This window comes from Bubalus bubalis, chromosome 2, assembly GCF_019923935.1.
Source record: "Bubalus bubalis isolate 160015118507 breed Murrah chromosome 2, NDDB_SH_1, whole genome shotgun sequence".
Taxonomy (NCBI): domain Eukaryota; kingdom Metazoa; phylum Chordata; class Mammalia; order Artiodactyla; family Bovidae; genus Bubalus; species Bubalus bubalis.
In genome coordinates, this window is record NC_059158.1 from 79476006 (window position 1) to 79494912 (window position 18907).

The following is an 18907-nucleotide window of genomic DNA, read 5'->3' on the forward strand; positions in this document are numbered from 1 at the left end:
TTCAGTCACTAAGTCGTGTCTGACTTTTTTCTGTCTCATGGACTGCAGGACACCAGGCCTCTCTGTCCCTCATTATCTCCTGGAGTTTGCCCAAGTTCATGTCCATTGAATTGGTGATGCTATCCAACCATCTCATTCTCCCCCTCCTCTCCTCCTGCCCTCAATCTTTCCCAGCAGGGAAAGATTCGGGGTCTTTTCCAATGAGTTGACTCTTCGCATCAGATGGTCAAAGTATTGGAGCTTCAGCTTCAGCTCAGTCTTTCCAATGAATATTCAGGGTTGATTTCCTTTAGGATTGACTGGTTTGATCTCTTTGTAGTCCAAGGGACTCAAGAGTCTTCTCTAGCACAATTGAAAAGCATCAAGAATATTAAGGGTATTAGGACAATCTTATTCTCCCAGTTGGAGAATCAGTCCATTCTCTTAGACAACATACATAGTCATTAGTTCTAGTGCACTCAAATGACATAGAAACCAAAATTTCCCATGGGCACGTCAATTAAAGATAAACCATTGTGGCTGCTTCTTTATGTTTCAATAGGACCTTAGTCAAATTTTCAAGGAGAATGACCCTTATTTTATTGACAGGTTAGCTTACAGAGGTATTTTCACAAGAAAGTAATAGATGTATTTTATTGTACATTGTCTCATCTCAGGGATCACTTACACTGTTTGGAAGGAAAAAAGTACTTTCCCCATATAATCAAATCTTCCTTCCCACTTTCATCTCTATCTTTGTTTCTGCTTTGAACAGACATTGCTATTGCTAATTTACTTTGTCTTTCACAGGGAGCTCTGATCAATACTCTGTAATAACCTAAATGGGAAAAGAACTTGAAAAAGAATAGATACATGTATTTGTATGACTAAGTCACTTTGCTGTACACCTGAAACCAACACAACATTGCTAATCAATTATGCTCCAATGAAAATTAATTTTTTCAATTAAAAAAAATTAAATATTTGCTTCAAAGATGAAAAGATTCAGTCTAAGATCTTCTTTGACTTTCTTCCCTGGCAGAGAATACTGAAGACATATTTTCATCACCCCATCTGTAAACCACAGTTTTTAAACTTATGCAGACTATAAAAAGTCAATATTTTAATTTATGAAACAATGTTTCTTTTACAGTTGCTCTCAATTTTTTAAAAAATGAATCCCTCAGTATGAGACTAAGGTTCCCCACGAATGAAACCTCCTTCCATCCATACTTACAAAGTAGTCAGTTAATAGGAACTCGGATTTATTTTCTGTCGATGAGACTGTGGTTTCTTCCATGAGAGCCTGGATATCTTTTTCGATGTCTATCTTGCTGATGGCACAGTGAATCTGCGTGTGGCACTGCAAGATCAAGGAAAGCAGAACAAGGTCGCAGAAGACACGTCTCCTGCCAGTTCTTACCACGCACACCAGAGACGGCAAATTCTCTACTACTCACTGTGGTCAAGGTTTGGCCAAAAACAGAAATATGTTGGGAGTACTGGTTTAAGTTATTACATAAGAGTTGAATTCTTTCCTTCTCCAGCTCCAGGATGCTCTGAAAGGATAAAAAATGAAATTACATCAGCCCACTGTTATATTTACAAAGCTAAAGGCACCACCAAGCACTAACACACTGAAGAAAGTCTGAGTGAGCCGTCCTGTTTGTGCCTCTTGATCCAAACTGCAGAGGGGGCAGGTTCCCAGGACGGGAATGGATTTGGTGTCTGTCTATTTATCCTCCATTAGGATTAATTTCGGCTTCCCTGGTGGCTCAGGGGTAAAGAATCCACGGCAATGCAAGAGATGCAGGAGATGTGGGTTTGATTCCTGGGTCGGGAAGATCCCCTGGAGGAGGGCATGGCAACCCACTCCAGTATTCTTGCCTGGAGAATCCCATGGACAGAGGAGCCTGGTGGGCTACAGTCCACAGGGTTGCAAAGAGCTGGACATGACTGAGCACGCACGCATGCAGGATTGATTTCACTCTCATACTTTCACCGTCTTTTCTAGGCCAAAAGGCACACAGGTGGATGCCGTAGGTTACCTGATGTTCACAAAGAACGGGGAGAAAGGAATCATTTCTTGAAATTATTTGTGCGTTCCAGAAAAAGAATGAAGCCCAGTAAAAGCCCTTCTGTATTTAGGAAATGCAGTCAGACACTAAATATTTCTAGAATTGTTTGCAGCGCATACAAGGCATTCTGTTAGTCTTTGCAGGGACAATGATGATGAGATGCAAATTCTCTTCTTAAGGAAGCTTATGTGATGAGAGCAGAACCTTAAAGTCTGACCAAGTCATTTTCCTGGCCTGGGGGTTCAGAGACTACTCTTTGAAGGTAGGGATACAGCCTTCTCATTTTGTGTGGGATGAAAAAATTCCACTCTTGGAGTTTTAGTTGGTTTGTTTTTTTAACTAGGAAGAATAAATGAAATTAGGGAGGTCACATTTGGCTTGTCAGCCATTAACATTTTAGAAAAAATTATTTATCAGGCTCTTACCACTCACTGGGAGCCAAGCTGCAGACTGCTTATTTTGAGGAAATAGAGAAGTTCAGAGAAGGCTGGGTCAAGTGGAATATACCCTGGGGATTCCTAGGCTATGTTGGGGACTGCAGGAGGCTGCTGGGTATGTATGTGCCCAGAAACTGTGGGTTTGACAGAGGTGGCAGGTGTCCAAGACATTACGCCTCATTCTGTTTCTGTAAGGACAAGGCCTGGGCTTTCCCTCTTTATCCAGAGGCTGGGCCGGTTCATCTCATACCTGCCATTCTACCTCCCCACTTCCCACAGTAAAGAGCACTCAGCAAGAGTCCTTCATGAGGAAGAATGCTGTCGTGGGCAAATCAGTGGCTAACATTACCAAAGAAGTAAGAGGGGCGGGCTGTATTCAAGGCCTTAGGTGGAGTGGGGGTGCGGGGACATCACAGAGGCCACTGGCTTCTCTCATCCTGCTTCTCAGCACACCTGCAGGAGCCACTGGCCTGTCCAGTACAGTGTTCCTTTATATCCCTGTATGTAGGCTGCATTCATATCCTGTTGTTATTTCACCTATGGTATATAGTCATTAAATTTTAAAAAAAATTTGTGTAATTGTTGCATAAAGCTTACCATTTTCACCACTTTCAAGTGTTCAGTTCAGTGTCATTAAGTCCATTCAAATCATTGTGCAACCACTACCACTATCCATATCCAGAATTTTTTTCATCTTGCAAAACTGCAACTCTGTGCCCATTAAACAATAACTCCCCATTCTCCTTCCCCTCATCATCCCAGCAGCCACAATTCCACTTGCAGTCTTCTGTGAATCTGAAACTATCCTAAGTGTCTCATCTAAGAGGAATCATACAATATTTGTTCTTTTGTGTCTGGCTTATTTCACTTAGCATAAAATCTTCAAGATTTTCATCCTTGTTGTAGCCTGGGTCAGAATTTCCTTCCTTTTAAGGATGAATAATGTTCTGCTGTCTGGACACACCACACTTTACTAGTATACAGTCATTTTAATGCTACTATTAAATGCAAGTGGTAAAAGGCTGCAGTAACTGTGAACATCTATGTCAACCACATGAAACTTTGATCCTGTGCCAAGTGTCTTGACTTTTGAATTGGGAAGCCCAGAGCGCTGCTCCCCAAGGCCATCTTCCTTGTCTAGTCAGAATCCGCACAATTTTTGTAAGTCAATGGGAATGAAATACCTTTTGTTTCTGCTGTTGGTCTCCTGAGTCTTTCTCCAAAATCTCAAGTACCAGCCATTTGAACGTGCCCTCTGTCTCCCAGATACAGGATTAAAGACCCAGAAGAGTAGCCTGCTGCTGCTGCTGCTGCTAAGTCGCTTCAGTCGTGTCCAACTCTGTGCGACCCCAGAGACGGCAGCCCACTAGGCTCCCCTGTCCCTGGGATTCTCCAGGCAAGAACACTGGAGTGGGTTGCCATTTCCTTCAATGCATCTAAGTGAAAAGTGAAAGTGAAGTCGCTCAGTCGTGTCTGACTCCCAGCAACCCCATGGACTGCAGCCTACCAGGCTCCTCTGTCCATGGGATTTTCCAGGCAAGAGTACTGGAGTAGGGTGCCATTGCCTTCTCTGAAGAGTAGCCTAGTAAATGTAAATGCTTCTTCACAGGGTACAAACTATATGCCTCCTCTAACAAATATGTAAAATAAACTCTGCTCAATGTCTTGGACCGCAAGAGAGACCGGCTTCAGAAAGAAAGAGTCTTTACATTATAGAAAAAGATCCGGAAATCAGCTGTTATAGTTTAGCACTACAAGCAAAGGACAGGATGGAAAACAAAAGCCAGGTTTGGGAAATACATTGAATCCCCGGTGGGCAGCTATTTCTTTACTGTGACAAATGCTGAGCCACTAGCATCAGTCTGAGACTAGAATAATCCTGTCCCTTGCTGGCAATGGTAATATTTAACAGATTTTAATTACATTTCAGGGAAATCGTTAAGATGATCTATGTTTGCTCATGAAAAGAGGCTGAGATAAATTCCACTGTGCAAAGGGGAAATCCATATCTTGTTTAATGAATTATTGCTTTTTATTATCTTGTTCTTCTTGTATAAAATAGGGTGCAGAGAAGCAAGAGACTCTGGAGGACCTCAAATTTTCCTCATGTGTTTTCACAACAGCATGTGAAAGGATAGTGCGATCAAGGAGTTATCAAGGAAGAGCAGATGGAGAGGTTGTCTGGGACCAGGCTTCATGATAATTCACACTCTTCATTCATTCTTTTCATTTCCTGCTGTTCTGGCCTTCCGGTTAGAACTACCCAGGCAGCATGGAGGGGCTTCATTTTCATCTAAATTGTTTTCATGAAACTGATCAAAGAAATATCTTGCTTTTTCTTGAGCAGAAACTTTAAACTTTACTATGCATAGCAATCACCAAGACCCCTTCCTAAAATCATTCAGAAGTTGTGACTCATCCCATGTAGGCAGGCACTCAGAAATCTGCATTTTAAGTTTTTTTTTTTAGCCTAAAACTTCTCATTCCCAACTCAGGGCTTAAGAGTCAGTTTATCCTCAATTTTATTTATTTATTTTGACTGCCCTGCACAGCATGTAGAATCTTAGTTTCCCCACCAGGGATTGAACCTGAGGCCCCCTGCAATGGAAATGTGGAATCTTAACCACTGGACTACCAGAGAAGTCCAGGAACCTAAATTTTAATAAGCACGCTAGACGTTGTTCTGGGGCCATAAAGGGCTATCAGAAAATACATTTTAAAACCATTTCTAATTCTTCCACCCAGAGAGGACCCCTGTTAACATTTTGATGTATTTTAGTCTGTTGAGGTATATATGTATGTGTGATTTTATATTTCTAGTTATCAACAAAATTATTCAAATTGGTATACTGTTTTTTCACTTAACATTGTTCATAAGCAGTTTCCAATGCTATGAGTTTCCAAAACACTGTTTTAATTAATAATCCCTTGTATAGAATGTATTGATTTATTTAGCCATCTTCTTAACATTGGCCACTTGCATTGTTTCTTCCCTTTTATTTTTAATGTATTTGAACAGAAATATGTGTTCTGTTTTTCATTTATTTCCTTAAGATGGATTTATGGAAAGGAAATTAGGTTCTTCAACCGAGGTTCTAAGAGAGAATTAAGCCCTAATGTCCTAAGGCATCTGTTGTCTGCATTGAGTTACCATCTCTCCATTGCATCTAAAGTGGTATTAGTTACCATCATCCTCGGGGAACTGAGAAAACAGCCACTCACGTTATTTTCTGTGTTCTGTGGGTCACATGAGGAACACTGGTTGAGAATGTTAACATTTTTAAGATTCTTCGCACTTATTGCAAATGGTTTTCTAAAATAATTCCTCTAGTAAATATTACCAGTATCAAACATTTGATTTGTAGTCATTTTTGATAGAGTGGCTATTACTATTTTATTTTGGCCTCATACATTATTTTATTTTGCACAGTTTGCAGGATTTTAGTTCCTGACCAGGGACTGAAGCCAGGCCCACATCATTGAGAACACAGAGTTCTAACCACTGGACCACTATGAGATCCTTGAGTGGCTATTATTTTTCAAAATATATTACAGGTTATTTCTGCCAACTGAATTGTTTCTTCTTGGAAGGTAGGAAGTATGGCTTGAACATATAATTATGAAGTGATGACTCATTTTGACATATAATTTGTGGAATTGGTTTCATTTCTTGGTATTTGCACTTGAAATTTTATAATATTTTTCACAGTATCTAGTAAACTGCTTTGAGCACAGCTCAGTGAATGTCCTCTGAAAGAATCTGTGAATCCAGTCTGGAGAGTCAGACCGGACAGAGGAAGAACAGCTGGCGAATGGAGGAAAATAACGAAATGGAACAACCCTGGTGGACCCATTTCTATCTCCCACACTTCTAATAAATTCTCTTTTAATTGAGTTCAGCCAACTTTCGTTATATGCCTTCATGAATATCACGTGTTACTCCTGTCATTTGTAAAGAACAGAGAATAAGAATACACAGTGTAATATGTGAATCAATGACTTGTTGGTATAGACTCAGTATGTACAAGCCAAGGAAATAGTAAGGAAGGGAATCCTTATTGGTTAAGATGAGGCATGGATGACTCAACCGGAACATCTCAAATGGGTCTAGTGGGACTTGGTTTGGCATTCAGTGGGCAGAGGATAGCTCAAAGCCAGAGGAGAAGTTTAGAACCTAATAGAACTCATGTGGGATAAGAGGAACTGTGTGAACTCAAAGGAAGAGGGAGTAAAGTTCTAGTGTTCTCCAGCATGGTGGTGGCCACAAACCAGGAAACAAAAAAGATGAAAGGAAACCTTTCTTTTCTTTATGGAGATTCTGGCTTCTAGTAGATTCTCCATGTGATTTGGGTTCTTAAAAAAAACCCAAAAACCTAGGGTCTTAAATATTTTTAAAGCTGAGCTGAATGGAGGTTTTTTGAAATATAAGTAAATGTACATCTTGTCACCCTCGGGAAAACTTTATAAGTGAAGAAGATAATGTCCATGATGTTCCAACGTAAAAGTAGAGACTGCTGAAAGTGGGGTGTGGTGGGAAGAGAAGGTGGAGGAAGACCCTAAAAGGAGAAAAAGACACTAAGAAAAAGGAAGGAGAGACCCAGTGAGAGCCTCTGGTAAGGGTGGTTAGTGACAGCTACATCTAACACACCTTGAAGGCCAGCTAGCTGCGACTACACCAGGACGTGAGCACTGCATCCTGGCAGCCACACAGTAAGAACCACAATCATCCCCTGCTGCTGTGAGGTAGAGAGGACGGTGAGATGGATGGAGACCGAGAGGGTAAATGTTTTTCTCGTAGCCCTTGAAGGGTGCCTAGGAGCGGTGATTTCTCTCCCACTCAAAGCCTCCTTGGAAAAAGAAAAACAAAAAACCATGAATGCATAACTTACCTGGAAGCAATTTTCCAGTGTGTTCTCCCATTTCAGTCTGGTAGAACAGCTTGCCACGTTTTTTTGGTAGTAATTTTCATCTTCTTTCGATAACTTCTCAGTTGATTTTTTCAGTTTATTGAGGAGCTAAAGTAAAACATCAGCGTCACATATTCAGGAACACATTTATGAAAGCTTTTGGTAATTCCAGAGAAAGAATTACATGCATCCCCATGATGAGTTTCTCATCTCCCAGCTAAAGTCACAAACAGTAACAATAGATGACGAAATCAAACATCTTTCTCAGAAAACAGGGATGTCAGAACTGAAAGGAAGCCTAAGGCCCTTTCAATAGGATTCCTTCAATTTTTCTATGAGGAAATTGAGGTCCTTAAATATGATGTGATATGTCTGCTTTCATCAGATGACCTGCTGCTGCTGCTGCTGCTAAGTCACTTCAGTCGTGTCCAACTCTGTGCGACCTCAGAGACAGCGGCCCACCAGACTCCCCCGTCCCTGGGATTCTCCAGGCAAGAACACTGGAGTGGGTTTCCATTTCCTTCTCCAATGCATGAAAGTGAAAAGTGAAAGTGAAGTCGCTCAGTCGTGTCCAACTCTTAGTGACCCCATGGACTACAGCCTACCAGGCTCCTCCATCCATGGGATTCTCCAGGCAAGAGTACTGGAGTGGGGTGCCATTGCCTTCTCCACATCAGATGAGGGATGAGGCCAAATGACAGGTGAGGAGAAGCAAGTTCAGATCAGGAAGTTGCAAGTCCAGACTGTAATCTACTGGTGATTCTTGTACTCTTATTTAGTAAATTCTTTAGTCCTCGGCGTTTCTTAGTGGCACAGGTAGAGATTTGTACAATTAGATAATTTGTAGAACTAGCATTAGGTCTGGAACATTCTGTCACTTCACTTTCACTATGTAAACGCTGCAGTATAACTCTGGAATCAAACTTCAGGATTAGAGTCCTGGTTCTAACTGCCGGTGAGTTACTTAAACTTCATAAGACACAGTTTTCTCATCTTTGTGATGGGCATAGTGATGCTCCCAATTCATTGTATTGTTTGTTTTCTGGTTTTTTTGTTTTTTGTTTTTTTTTTTGGTTTTGGCCACACTGCATGGCATGGAAAAATCTTAGTTTCCCAACCAGGGATTGAACCTGCTCCCCCTGCACTGGAATCACGGAGTCTTATCCACTGAACCACCACAGGGGAATCCCCACTGTGTTGTCTAGAGGAGTCCAGCAGGTGATGCAGGTAAGGGACCAGGCACACTGCTCAAAATTTATCAATAGCATAGCACTCAAAGACAAGTGAGCATTACTATTACTAGTGAAGAGCCTGTGGTTATTCAGTCACTCAGGTGTGTCTGACTCTTTGTGAAGAGCCTGATACATGCCATTCTTCACTGTAAGTTATGGACAACTTGACAAATGCTTTCCTACATTTTTCAAGTGGGAAATCTCCAGTTTCCCATCAGGGATCCTGATTCCCAGTGATCTGCACCTTAACAAAGAGCCCCCCTGGCCAATCACCCAAATTGGCCATTCTGATGGTAAAAATCAAAGTAATACAAAACTCTCTGGACCGGGATAGCTTGAATTGAATTCTCAAAATCTCACATCTTTGAGAAAGGAAGAAGTTGCATTATATGAAGGATTCTCAGACTTTAATATGCCTAGGAATGACCAGACATTCTTGGAAATTTTCAGGGTCCCACAAGTAGCAATATTGATTCGGTAGTTCTGTAGCAGGATTGGGAAATCTGAATTTTCATTGCCTCCTCAGATGATTCTAATGCAAATGGTCCCCAAATCACAGTTCAGGAGCACCAAGGATCCCTCTGATTTAAGCAGTTTAAGAGTTTCAAGGATAGAGATAAATGTTTTTCAGAACGCCCCTCTTTATGTTTAAGGACATTTTGACTAACATTTCAGTAATGAACATTCATCCAAAATGCTGAATGTTAACACCACTCACTTTATTATTCCAGTTCACATGCTGGCCATTCAACTGTCCCGCAGCTCTGATGTATGGTATACTCAGGACATGGTTGGTTTTGCACATCAAGTGTAATGAGCCATGTATCTACAGAGACATGAGCTTGTGAATTTTAGCCTAATAATGCTACAGAGAAAGACTTGAATGTGTACCATGCTATACTTGGCCAAGTTATTGTTCTCTGCTTCTTGTTGAGTGTGCCCAGGCCCTAGCAATAAGAATGGAGTCACTTTGGAGGTGATAACTCACGTTTATCATCCTGCACTATATAGCTATTGACTAGAAGTTTCTGCTCAGCAAACTTACAGCAAATAACCCCAAACAGATACAGAAGAATGGAGACTCATATATTCTAATTCAAGAAAATTTTCAGAAACTTTTCTTAAATTTGTCAGATTAAATACTTTTTCTTTGCTCTTTTCTTTCTCTTGGAACAAACATCTCATCCATTCATTCATTCATGAACATTTCTTGACGCCACAACTGAGTCATGTACTAGACACTGGGAGTAGATAAAGGAATAGATAGGCTCCTTGTCTAGTCGGGGACCAACACAGACCACCGCTATTCTGTGTGATAGATCCCAGGATGAGAGAAGTAGTCAGGTATCACAGAGTGACCCCTGTGTGAATAAACCTAAAATGAAAGTAGGAATTTGTTAGGCAAAATAGTTTGACATGATATCAAAAACACATTTTTGGTGAGGTTGGAGCACACAGTTTGAGAGGAAGAACAGCAAGTGAAAGCGCTGAAGAGTTAGGTGGGATCAAGTCAGACTCAAAGAGCCACATAGAGGAGTTATTCTTTATTCTGAGGTCACCTGAGTGTATTTTCAGGCTTTTTAAAGGAGAATGATACACTTAGATTCAAGTTCCAGAAGAGTGAGCCTGGCTTGTATATGGAATAGATAAGGAGACGCAACACTGAAAGCCAAGACACCAGTCTGTCACTTGGAGTAACCCAAGTAGTGATGACAGAGGCCTGGGAGAGAGTAGTGGCTGTGGAGAGAAATATGTGCAGATAAATTCAAGAGCATTTAGGTTAGGACTTAGAATTGGGAGGATATGGTGGATGGTAATATTCAAAGATATAAAAAACAGAGGCATAAAAAATACTTTTGGTAGAGGGAAGAGATGGTTTTGATTTTGGATATTGAGTTTGTTTGAAGTGCCAGGGTTCAGTTTAGAAACTGTTTGGTTTGGAGATATAAACTGGGGTATCGTCAGCAGAGACATAATAGATGGAGCCTTGAGAAAATATTGTCGAGTACCTGTTGTTATTGAGCACTTGATATTGAGAGTACCGTGTCAAACTCGAGATACAAGCCGAATAAAACAGGATTAGGCCCAGGAGGGATATTATCAGACACAGCAATATGGACAGTTCAGGCAGAACAAGGGAAGTCCATAAAGGAGCTTAAGAAAAAATTGACAGGGAAACCGAAAGAGTAGGATTTGTTGAAGTTGATAATATTTCTAAAAGGGGAAATTCAATGCTGATTAACGCTTCTAAGAAATTAAACAAAGTCAGAACTGGAAAGCACCCATTAGCTTTAGCAACAAGGACCACATTGTATTTAAGGTAAGAACATTCCTAGCAAATTGGTGGAGAAATCTTGGTTGTTGCTTTGAGAAGTGAACAGATGAGGAAGTGGAGACAGAGCACAGATAACCCTTTCAATGAATCTTATTGTAAAAAGCAAGAGGGACTTCCCTGTTTGTCCACTGGTTAAGACTCTGCGCTTCCAATGCAGGAGGCATGGGTTCAATCCCTGGGCAGGAGTGGGGACTAAGATCCCACAAGATGCACAGCACAGGCAAAAAGTAAAAACATAAATAAATAAAGAGACGATATATGGAGAGGAACAGGACTATGATCATGGAGGGTGTCTCCCTGACTCTCTCTACTCTCCCAAGATAGAGGGAAGTTGAGAAGGCTGATGGGAAGCAACTCTTAGAGAGGAGTCTGTCTGAGATCCAGGAGAGAAGGGAATAATCAAGGGAAGGGTCACTGAGAGGAGGCGGGGATGGGAGTCAGAATACAGGATGGAAAACTGGCCTGTCCCACTGCACTTCAGTAGGCAGGTGGCCGTGCTGACCGCTGTGTTCTCTGTGACGCTGTAGGTGAGATAATCTGCCGAGTGGATGATGGAGATGGAGTAGTGAGAAGAGTGAAGGTGTAGATCAGCTTCTGGGGAGAGTAAGGATTGCTGAGCAGGAAAGCAAGAAGGACTGACGAATGGCACCAAACCAGGCCAGGCTATGTAGGAGATCATGGGCAGGACTCTGTGAGAGGCAAAGATGAATGCCACCTTAGGTGTTTAGCCTTGGGACTAAAAATGAGAAAGCTACCAGATAAAGTGATGAAGGCGGTAGGGGTCTGTGATGTAATGACAGCCAAGGGCTATAGTTAACAGGACCAGCTGGAGAAAGGTAGGGGGAGGATCACAGACTTCTGTCTCCCAGGAAAGCGGCTAACGAGGGAAGGAAGCAGAAATTCAACATTTAGCTGCCCATGCCTTTCCCCTTGTTATTCCCTGACGTCAGTGAAGAATAGCTTCTAATGAGGGCCCCGAATGCCTACAGCAGGGTCCCAGAGCTTAGGTTTTTAACCTACTTTGGTTTTGCCTCGTCCTTGGAAGCTGTCTCATTATTTAATCCTTGTTATTATGATCATTTCAAACTGTGAAGATTGACACAAGAACCTTGTAAAATCTTGCTAACGATGAATTTAAGTTATTCAGCTAATAGTTTCTCAGGTGAGATAGAGTTACTTGGTGATGAAAATTGTCTTCTTTTAAGGATGTTTTGGGTTGCAGTGTGTGGCCTGCATTTTCTTAGAGGGAGCCCATCTTTAGGGGAAGATATTGACTATTTCAGAGGTTTCCAGTCTGGGACATGCACCACAAGGGGTGTGTAAGATAATTAGTATCCCAATAATATTTGTGTTCATTTCTGCATAAAGAGAGTGTTCTAGCTTGCTCTTATTCAATATATGAACTGATACTGGTGGCCACGCATGGACAGTTGAAGATTCTAAAGTTTTCTGGAGGGAGAGTGGAAATTTTACAACATGAGATGCTGATGTGGGTCCTTACACACATTTCTTCACTCTCAGTATCTATGTACATGTGTCCATCATAAGGAGTCTGGATCATATGGATTTGCAGATGTATTATCTAGCTTTATTTATTTATTAATTTATATTTTTGGTCTCACCACTCAGCATTTGGAATCTTAGTTCCCTAACCAGGGATTGAACATGAGTCCTCTGCAGTGGAAGCTCGAAGTCTTAACCACTGAATTGCCAGGGAAGTCCTCATCTAGCTTCAGTTAGGTTCATACCCAAAATTGACACATGCTTTATGCAGATTTCTTCTGTGAAGCTATAGACTGATGTTAACAATGCAAGCACAAGAAAGCCACAGGAAATACTAACAATACAAATGCAAGAAAGCCACAGGAAAATGTCAGAGCTCCTGCTTTCTCCCGCTCCAGATGACTGCTGCATCATCACCCACATGAAAAGGTGAAAACTGCCATGATTCTAATAAGAGCTGATAAGAAGCTGACCAAAAACAACATTATAAGAGGACATACTAGAAATACGAATTTATATTCGTTAAGGGTTAAGGCTGAACCTTGTCCCACACGTATATTTTATTTGTATATGTCACTGAATGACTATATGAAGTCATCATGATCAACTAATCACTGAAAATATTATTTCATTTTTACCACATCCTTCAAATATTTCTACTTTTTTATGTTTTATAATGTTTATAACATTAATATAATATAAAAGTATATATAGGATATACAGGATAGGTAAAGTACATTATATGTTATGCATATGTATATCTTACTTATTTGGGGTATGAGCTTATTTGGGGTGTTTAATAGGGCTCCTTATCAAAAACACTGGACACTGGTTTGCTTTGTCATCTGTTGATAATACCTTTCAAAAATATGTGGAGACCAGGAATAACTTTGGATCCCATCTCATACTCTGCCACACTACAGCTCTGCAGAGACCCCACACAGAGGTGGAGTCAGCCAGTTCTCCTGTGTTCACAGCTAACGGCAGGAAGCTCACCCATCTCTAAGCCACATGCATTCAGCTGGCCATGAGATGTTACCTTCTGCTTCTCCTTCTCTGTTGTAATCTGCTTGGAGCTTTCTACAAGATGGAAAAGTGCTTCATGCTTCTTGGTGCTAACCATCAATTTCTTCTTGGCCTAGAGTCAAAAACATACAAAAAAAGCAAAGAAGGATCAGAAACTGGTGTCAAGAGAGAAACTCTTCTGTTCTGGAACAAGTTATATTCACGTGCTAGCTTGAATGATCGTATATTTTTAGTTCTTCATTTCTGCCCTTACCTCAAAATCTGCTAAAACACCACAGTGGCTAATATTTTGCCCTGAGAATCGTTATATATTTGTTCATTGCATTGAGTTCATTCAAGAGGGTCATATATTTTGTTAAATCATTGAAGGCTAAGTCTACAAACCATAATTGAGGTCATTTTAAGATGCTCTCCTAAAACTTAGAGCAAAAGGGAAATTTTGCTCCCTGATGCCCTGACTTGAGAGCTGGGCATCTGCCTGACATCCTGCGAATTGCCCTGAATTTGCAGCAGGCAGGTGGAGGGAGGAGTTGGGAAGGAAGAGCATTTAAAGTCCCCCTCCTCTGCTGATGCCTCCAACCTCGGCATGGATTATAATTTAAGTGATTGTTCTCTGTTGCATACAGCCCCAGCTTGGGATGTTCCAGAGATAAATCAATAGAATCTGGTTTGAGTTGGATTCAGCCTGTTCAGGAACTAGGTCGATTGAAAAGGCTGTATGGTGTTTCACCTCAAGTAAAACCAGATAATGAAGGGGAAAATCAATGTCTCTCTTTCCCTAGGAAGTCAGAGGCAAAGCCTTCTGAATGTGTCTAAACACGCGAAACCTCTATAAAAGGGAATTCAAGGAACAAGCAGCCGAGAGAGCCCGCCTCCCCCACCTTCTGTTGGTCACATGCCTGCTGATAAACGAGAGCAGGAGGCAAGGACATTTGGTCCTTTAAGGCTTTTCCCTTGCATCTCCAAAACAGACTATGCTTCATTACTGAATGAAGACATGCTGAATCCCTTGAATTGTAACTGGAAAGAAAATTATTATAGCACAAGCATCTTATGTTCTCTAATTTCTCTGTCAATCTTCATAAAAATAAAATCGTTTTACTTAGAAAAATTACTTGGTGGAAACTGGGAAATAAGGTTTTTTTGTTGTTGTTCCTGAAAGCAGTGACAGCTACTGAAAATGGTTTCTCTTCCCATCTATTATATCAAATTTTCCATGAAAGCTGAATATTTAAGAATGAATTCTTTAAAAACAAACTGTTTGAGAAAGCTCATAAATCAAGAGCAAACTTGGAAACAAATGACTGGACACTGTTTATGGGATGTTCATATATTTACTATAAAAGTGATTCTCATGAGCATCCTTTTACCAGGATTACTATTGTCAGTATGGAAATTCACTTTTCTCAAACATTCATAATTAATGTCCTTGACTTAAGGAGCCCTCGATTCCAGCAGCAGCTTCAGAGGCAACATTGAGGGCTGAAATGGGGCCCCCAGTTTCTGAAGGTGTCTCCCCTTATTTGGCACTCATGAGTGTCTACTTGAGAAAGAAGGATCTTTTGGGGCACCAGTACTTTAGAGATGAAAAAGGAGAATTTCAACTTTGGGAGTCCAAGTCTTCTCAAAGGGGATCATTGGGTTTTCTGAGCAGATTCCCTCTGCACTGGCTTCTAGTCTTTCCCACTCAAAATGAATTCCTTCTAAACTGAATTGTTCTAGAATAATCTTCTGTACATACATATGGGCACCATCTGTGATTCTCTCTGCTTACAACCATATAATGATGCCCTAAATTCTCACATCAGATCATAACTTCTCTTCTTAGAAGTCATTCACTATTTCCTGCACACATGTTATTAATATCCAGCCAGTATACTTTAAATCACATGAAACAAGGACTGTGTCTTAGTGCAGCGTGCTGCACAAGAAGTGGGTCGTACATATTCATGGAGTCAATACAGGCATTCCCCTTTACACGTCTTTACCCATCCCTCAACCATGCTCCTCTCACTGGAGAAACAGAGGTCACGAATGACCTTCTATAAAAGACAAGACCAAAACTCAGTATTCATATCATGCCCTAAGTCACAAATTATACAGAGAGGCAGTCAGTGTAGGTAATGATTAAGGTCAGTAACCTGGAGCCCAGGTTACTTGGTTCAGCTATTAACCAGTTTTGTAACCTTAGAAGATTATTAACCTCTGTATCTACACTTCCCCACCCATCTATAAAATGGGACAACACATAGTCATATACCACATTGGTTGGTTTTTGTGATGATTCAATACATAAATATATATAGCACTTGACATACAATAAAAGCTACTTATTAGCTATAAATGAAAGCCATATTTGGAGGTTTGCTCCTCTATAGATTTAGTTGAAAGATTTGTTGTTGTTGTTTAGTCATTAAGTTGTGTTAGTCTCTTGCAACCCCATAGACTGTACCCCTCCAGGCTCCTCTTTCCATGGGATTTCCATGGACGTATCTATATAATAACTCGGATGAGGAAACATTCTTCTCTTCAGTTAGCACTTACAAATACTGACACGAAAATGCAGGGGCTTCCCTTGTGGCTCAGATGGGAAAGAATCTTCCTGCAATGCTGGTTCGATATCTGGGATGGGAAGATCCCCTGGAGAAGGGAATGGCAAGCCACTCCAGTAGCCTTGCTTAGAGAATTCCATGGATAGAGGAGCCTGGCAGGCTACAGCCCATGGGGTTGCAAAGAGTCTGACATGATTGAACATTTTCACTTCAGAAAAAAAAAAAAATCACATTTGTGCAAATGCCAAAAGCTTCAATCCTCAATATTGAGTTTACACAAATGACATTTGTGTATACTTGCCTTAATTTGTTGATTCCAGTTGCTAATGACAAGATTTGCTGTCTTCTCAACTTCGTTTTCAAGCTATCAAGGGGGAAAAAGGGAAAAAAAAATCTTGCTGTCTTCTTGTTGAGTCATGGTGCTGTTTTATTAATTATAGTATAACGTATCATAAGCAATAGAAATTTAAAAACCTTACAGTGGACATATTTCCTGAGAAAGTAGCCAACTCTCTTTTCCTCAGGTCAAGAATCTTATCACAGGATTTAGTATGAGTGCATTTGGTTGGTAAGATAATCATTTCTAATATTTAGTTATATTAAAAAAAAACCATAAATGGGCACAATCTGTGTGGAGCGGAGGAGGAACTTGTGTGAGAGGAACTTGTGTAACCTGATATCACTTCCCATCCTATCACTTCCTTTTCTGCTTCATTCTGTGCAGCCCACACTTTAACACCCTGAGAAATGGTAAAAGTCCTTCAGCGGTACCTTAGCTAAGTGTCTTATAATTTCTGAAGTGAATACTGCTTTAATTTTAAAGAGATTGAATCCTTCATAATAATTAACTTTTTCTCCTACTTTACAATAGCCGGTGGAATAGTAATAAAGCCGATGAAAATGGACCTAGGCAACCTCGTAAGGAGACCAGATTTAAGTGAGGGCAAAACCTTTTAGCTGAACCATAGACCTTTCCTCTAAACCCTTAGACCAGCCATCACTCAACCACATTGAGATCTAGCAACACTGTACTTTTATTTTTTCTTATCAGTTCATTAAACTTGGATTATGTGTTTTATTGTAACAAATACGATTAAAATAATTTTATGCATTGTGCCACTTTTGACTTTCTGTGGCTGAAATGCAGATCGAGTTCACTTAAAAAATTCAAATCTTTTGTGAGAAAATGTGATAGGGTGATAGGGGTGCAATGTTGTTTAGTCACTCAGTCGTGTCTGACTCTTTGCGACCCCATGAACTGTAGCCCACCAGGCTCCTCTAGAGGTCCATGGGATCTTCCAGGCAAGGATACTGCAATGGGGTGCCATTTCCTTCTCCAGGGGATCTTCTAAACCCAGGGACTGAACCTCCGCCTCTTGAATTGGCAGGCGACTTCTTTACCACTAAGCCACCAGGGAAGCCCAGGGGTGCAATAGGGATGGGCAAATATGAAACAATCATGAACTGAACCAGCAGTGTGGGGACCATGATATTAATTATCTAAAGCAATGGGATAAGAATCATAGCACTGTGTCTGATTTAGTAAGTACTAAGGAAATTCTGGTGATTATCATATTATTATGTGGTATGAAAATATTTTGTAATTAATGAAATATAGACTAGTGTTTGATTTCTATTATGATGATTTGCAAAGGCAGAAGATTATATTACTTTCTGGTAACTACTGTAAACTGCCCCATCATCCTAGCCCTAAGGAGGGCAGCCATTCTAGTAAAAATACATGGATGTTCACCCAACATTGATTCCATTTCCTGACTTAGTTTTATAAGTTCAAATAAGATTTTTTCAGTATCATTTCTCTTCCATCAGGGCTTTCATAAATCCTCTCATCCTACAGACCTACCACCTTTAAGACTGGCTTTCTCTGTCTGTGGTCACTTAAAACTCCGCTTAGCTACTGCCCCTACCTTTTGCAAAGACCTACTACTACTGCTCTGAACTTCTCACCTTACCATACAGTGACACCATCTCTATTAGAGCTAAGCAGTGTTTATTAAATACCCCTTAATGGCACCCCACTCCAGTATTCTTGCCTGGAAAATCCCATGGACGGAGGAGCCTGGTAGGCTGCAGTCCATGGGGTCGCTAAGAGTCAGACATGACTGAGTGACTTCACTTTCACTTTTCACTTTCATGCATTGGAGAAGGCAATGGCAACCCACTCCAGTGTTCTTGTCTGGAGAATCCCAGGGACGGGGGAGCCTGGTAGGCTGCCGTCCATAGGGTCACACAGAGTTGGACACAACTGAAGTGACTTAGCAGTAGCAACAGTATGTTGCCTGGAAATATATTTTGAAGTACTTACTGACTATATGATGCACAAATAAAAGGAAAAGGAGCGCAAATGAAAAGAAACTGTTCTGGAAGGAAAAGTACATAGGCCATACAGATGACCAGGTGCCCTGAAAGTATTTTTCATTTTTCTTCAATTTTAAGGCTATTTGATATCTATAGCAATACCTATTATTGCTTTAACCTAATCCCAAGCTGAAAAGTATAAAAAAGCATTTCCTCTTAAAATTGTGTTTCTAATTCTATTTACTAAAGGAATACTTACTTATTGAAAAGCAATGTAAATACAAAAAAATACCAAAAAATTAAATAAAAATAGCCTCTAATTCCACTATCTAGAGATAATCATTCTGGGAAGGTGCATCTAGTTTTTTTCCTATGCATATATACACACATTTATTTTACAAAATTGAAGTTACATTGTTAGATTTGCTCACTTTGTTTTTTAATTTAGCACTATATCCCCATACCATTAAATTCTTCTATAAGATTTTTAATGGGTACATTCCATTGCTTGAATTTATCCTAATTTATTTTTGGAAGAT

At 40.4% G+C, this 18907-nt stretch overlaps 1 protein-coding gene across 9 annotated transcripts in view; it reads right to left on the reverse strand.

Moving 5' to 3' along the window:
* The window catches only part of NOSTRIN (nitric oxide synthase trafficking), a 64859-nt gene that overhangs the window by 16369 nt on the left and 29583 nt on the right, over positions 1 to 18907 (reverse strand). For 5 of the 9 annotated variants that reach the window (XM_045163977.1, XM_045163978.1, XM_045163981.1 and 2 more), the window contains 6 exons: positions 16351 to 16413; positions 13511 to 13609; positions 9352 to 9459; positions 7384 to 7509; positions 1440 to 1538; positions 1217 to 1342 (listed from right to left, as the gene is read on the reverse strand). In XM_045163977.1, coding sequence (XP_045019912.1) covers positions 1217 to 1342; positions 1440 to 1538; positions 7384 to 7509; positions 9352 to 9459; positions 13511 to 13609; positions 16351 to 16413 — 621 coding nt within the window. The remainder of the gene's footprint in view (positions 1 to 1216; positions 1343 to 1439; positions 1539 to 7383; positions 7510 to 9351; positions 9460 to 13510; positions 13610 to 16350; positions 16414 to 18907) is intronic. The other 4 variants (XM_045163984.1, XM_045163986.1, XM_045163983.1 and 1 more) reach the window with 1 other exon arrangement.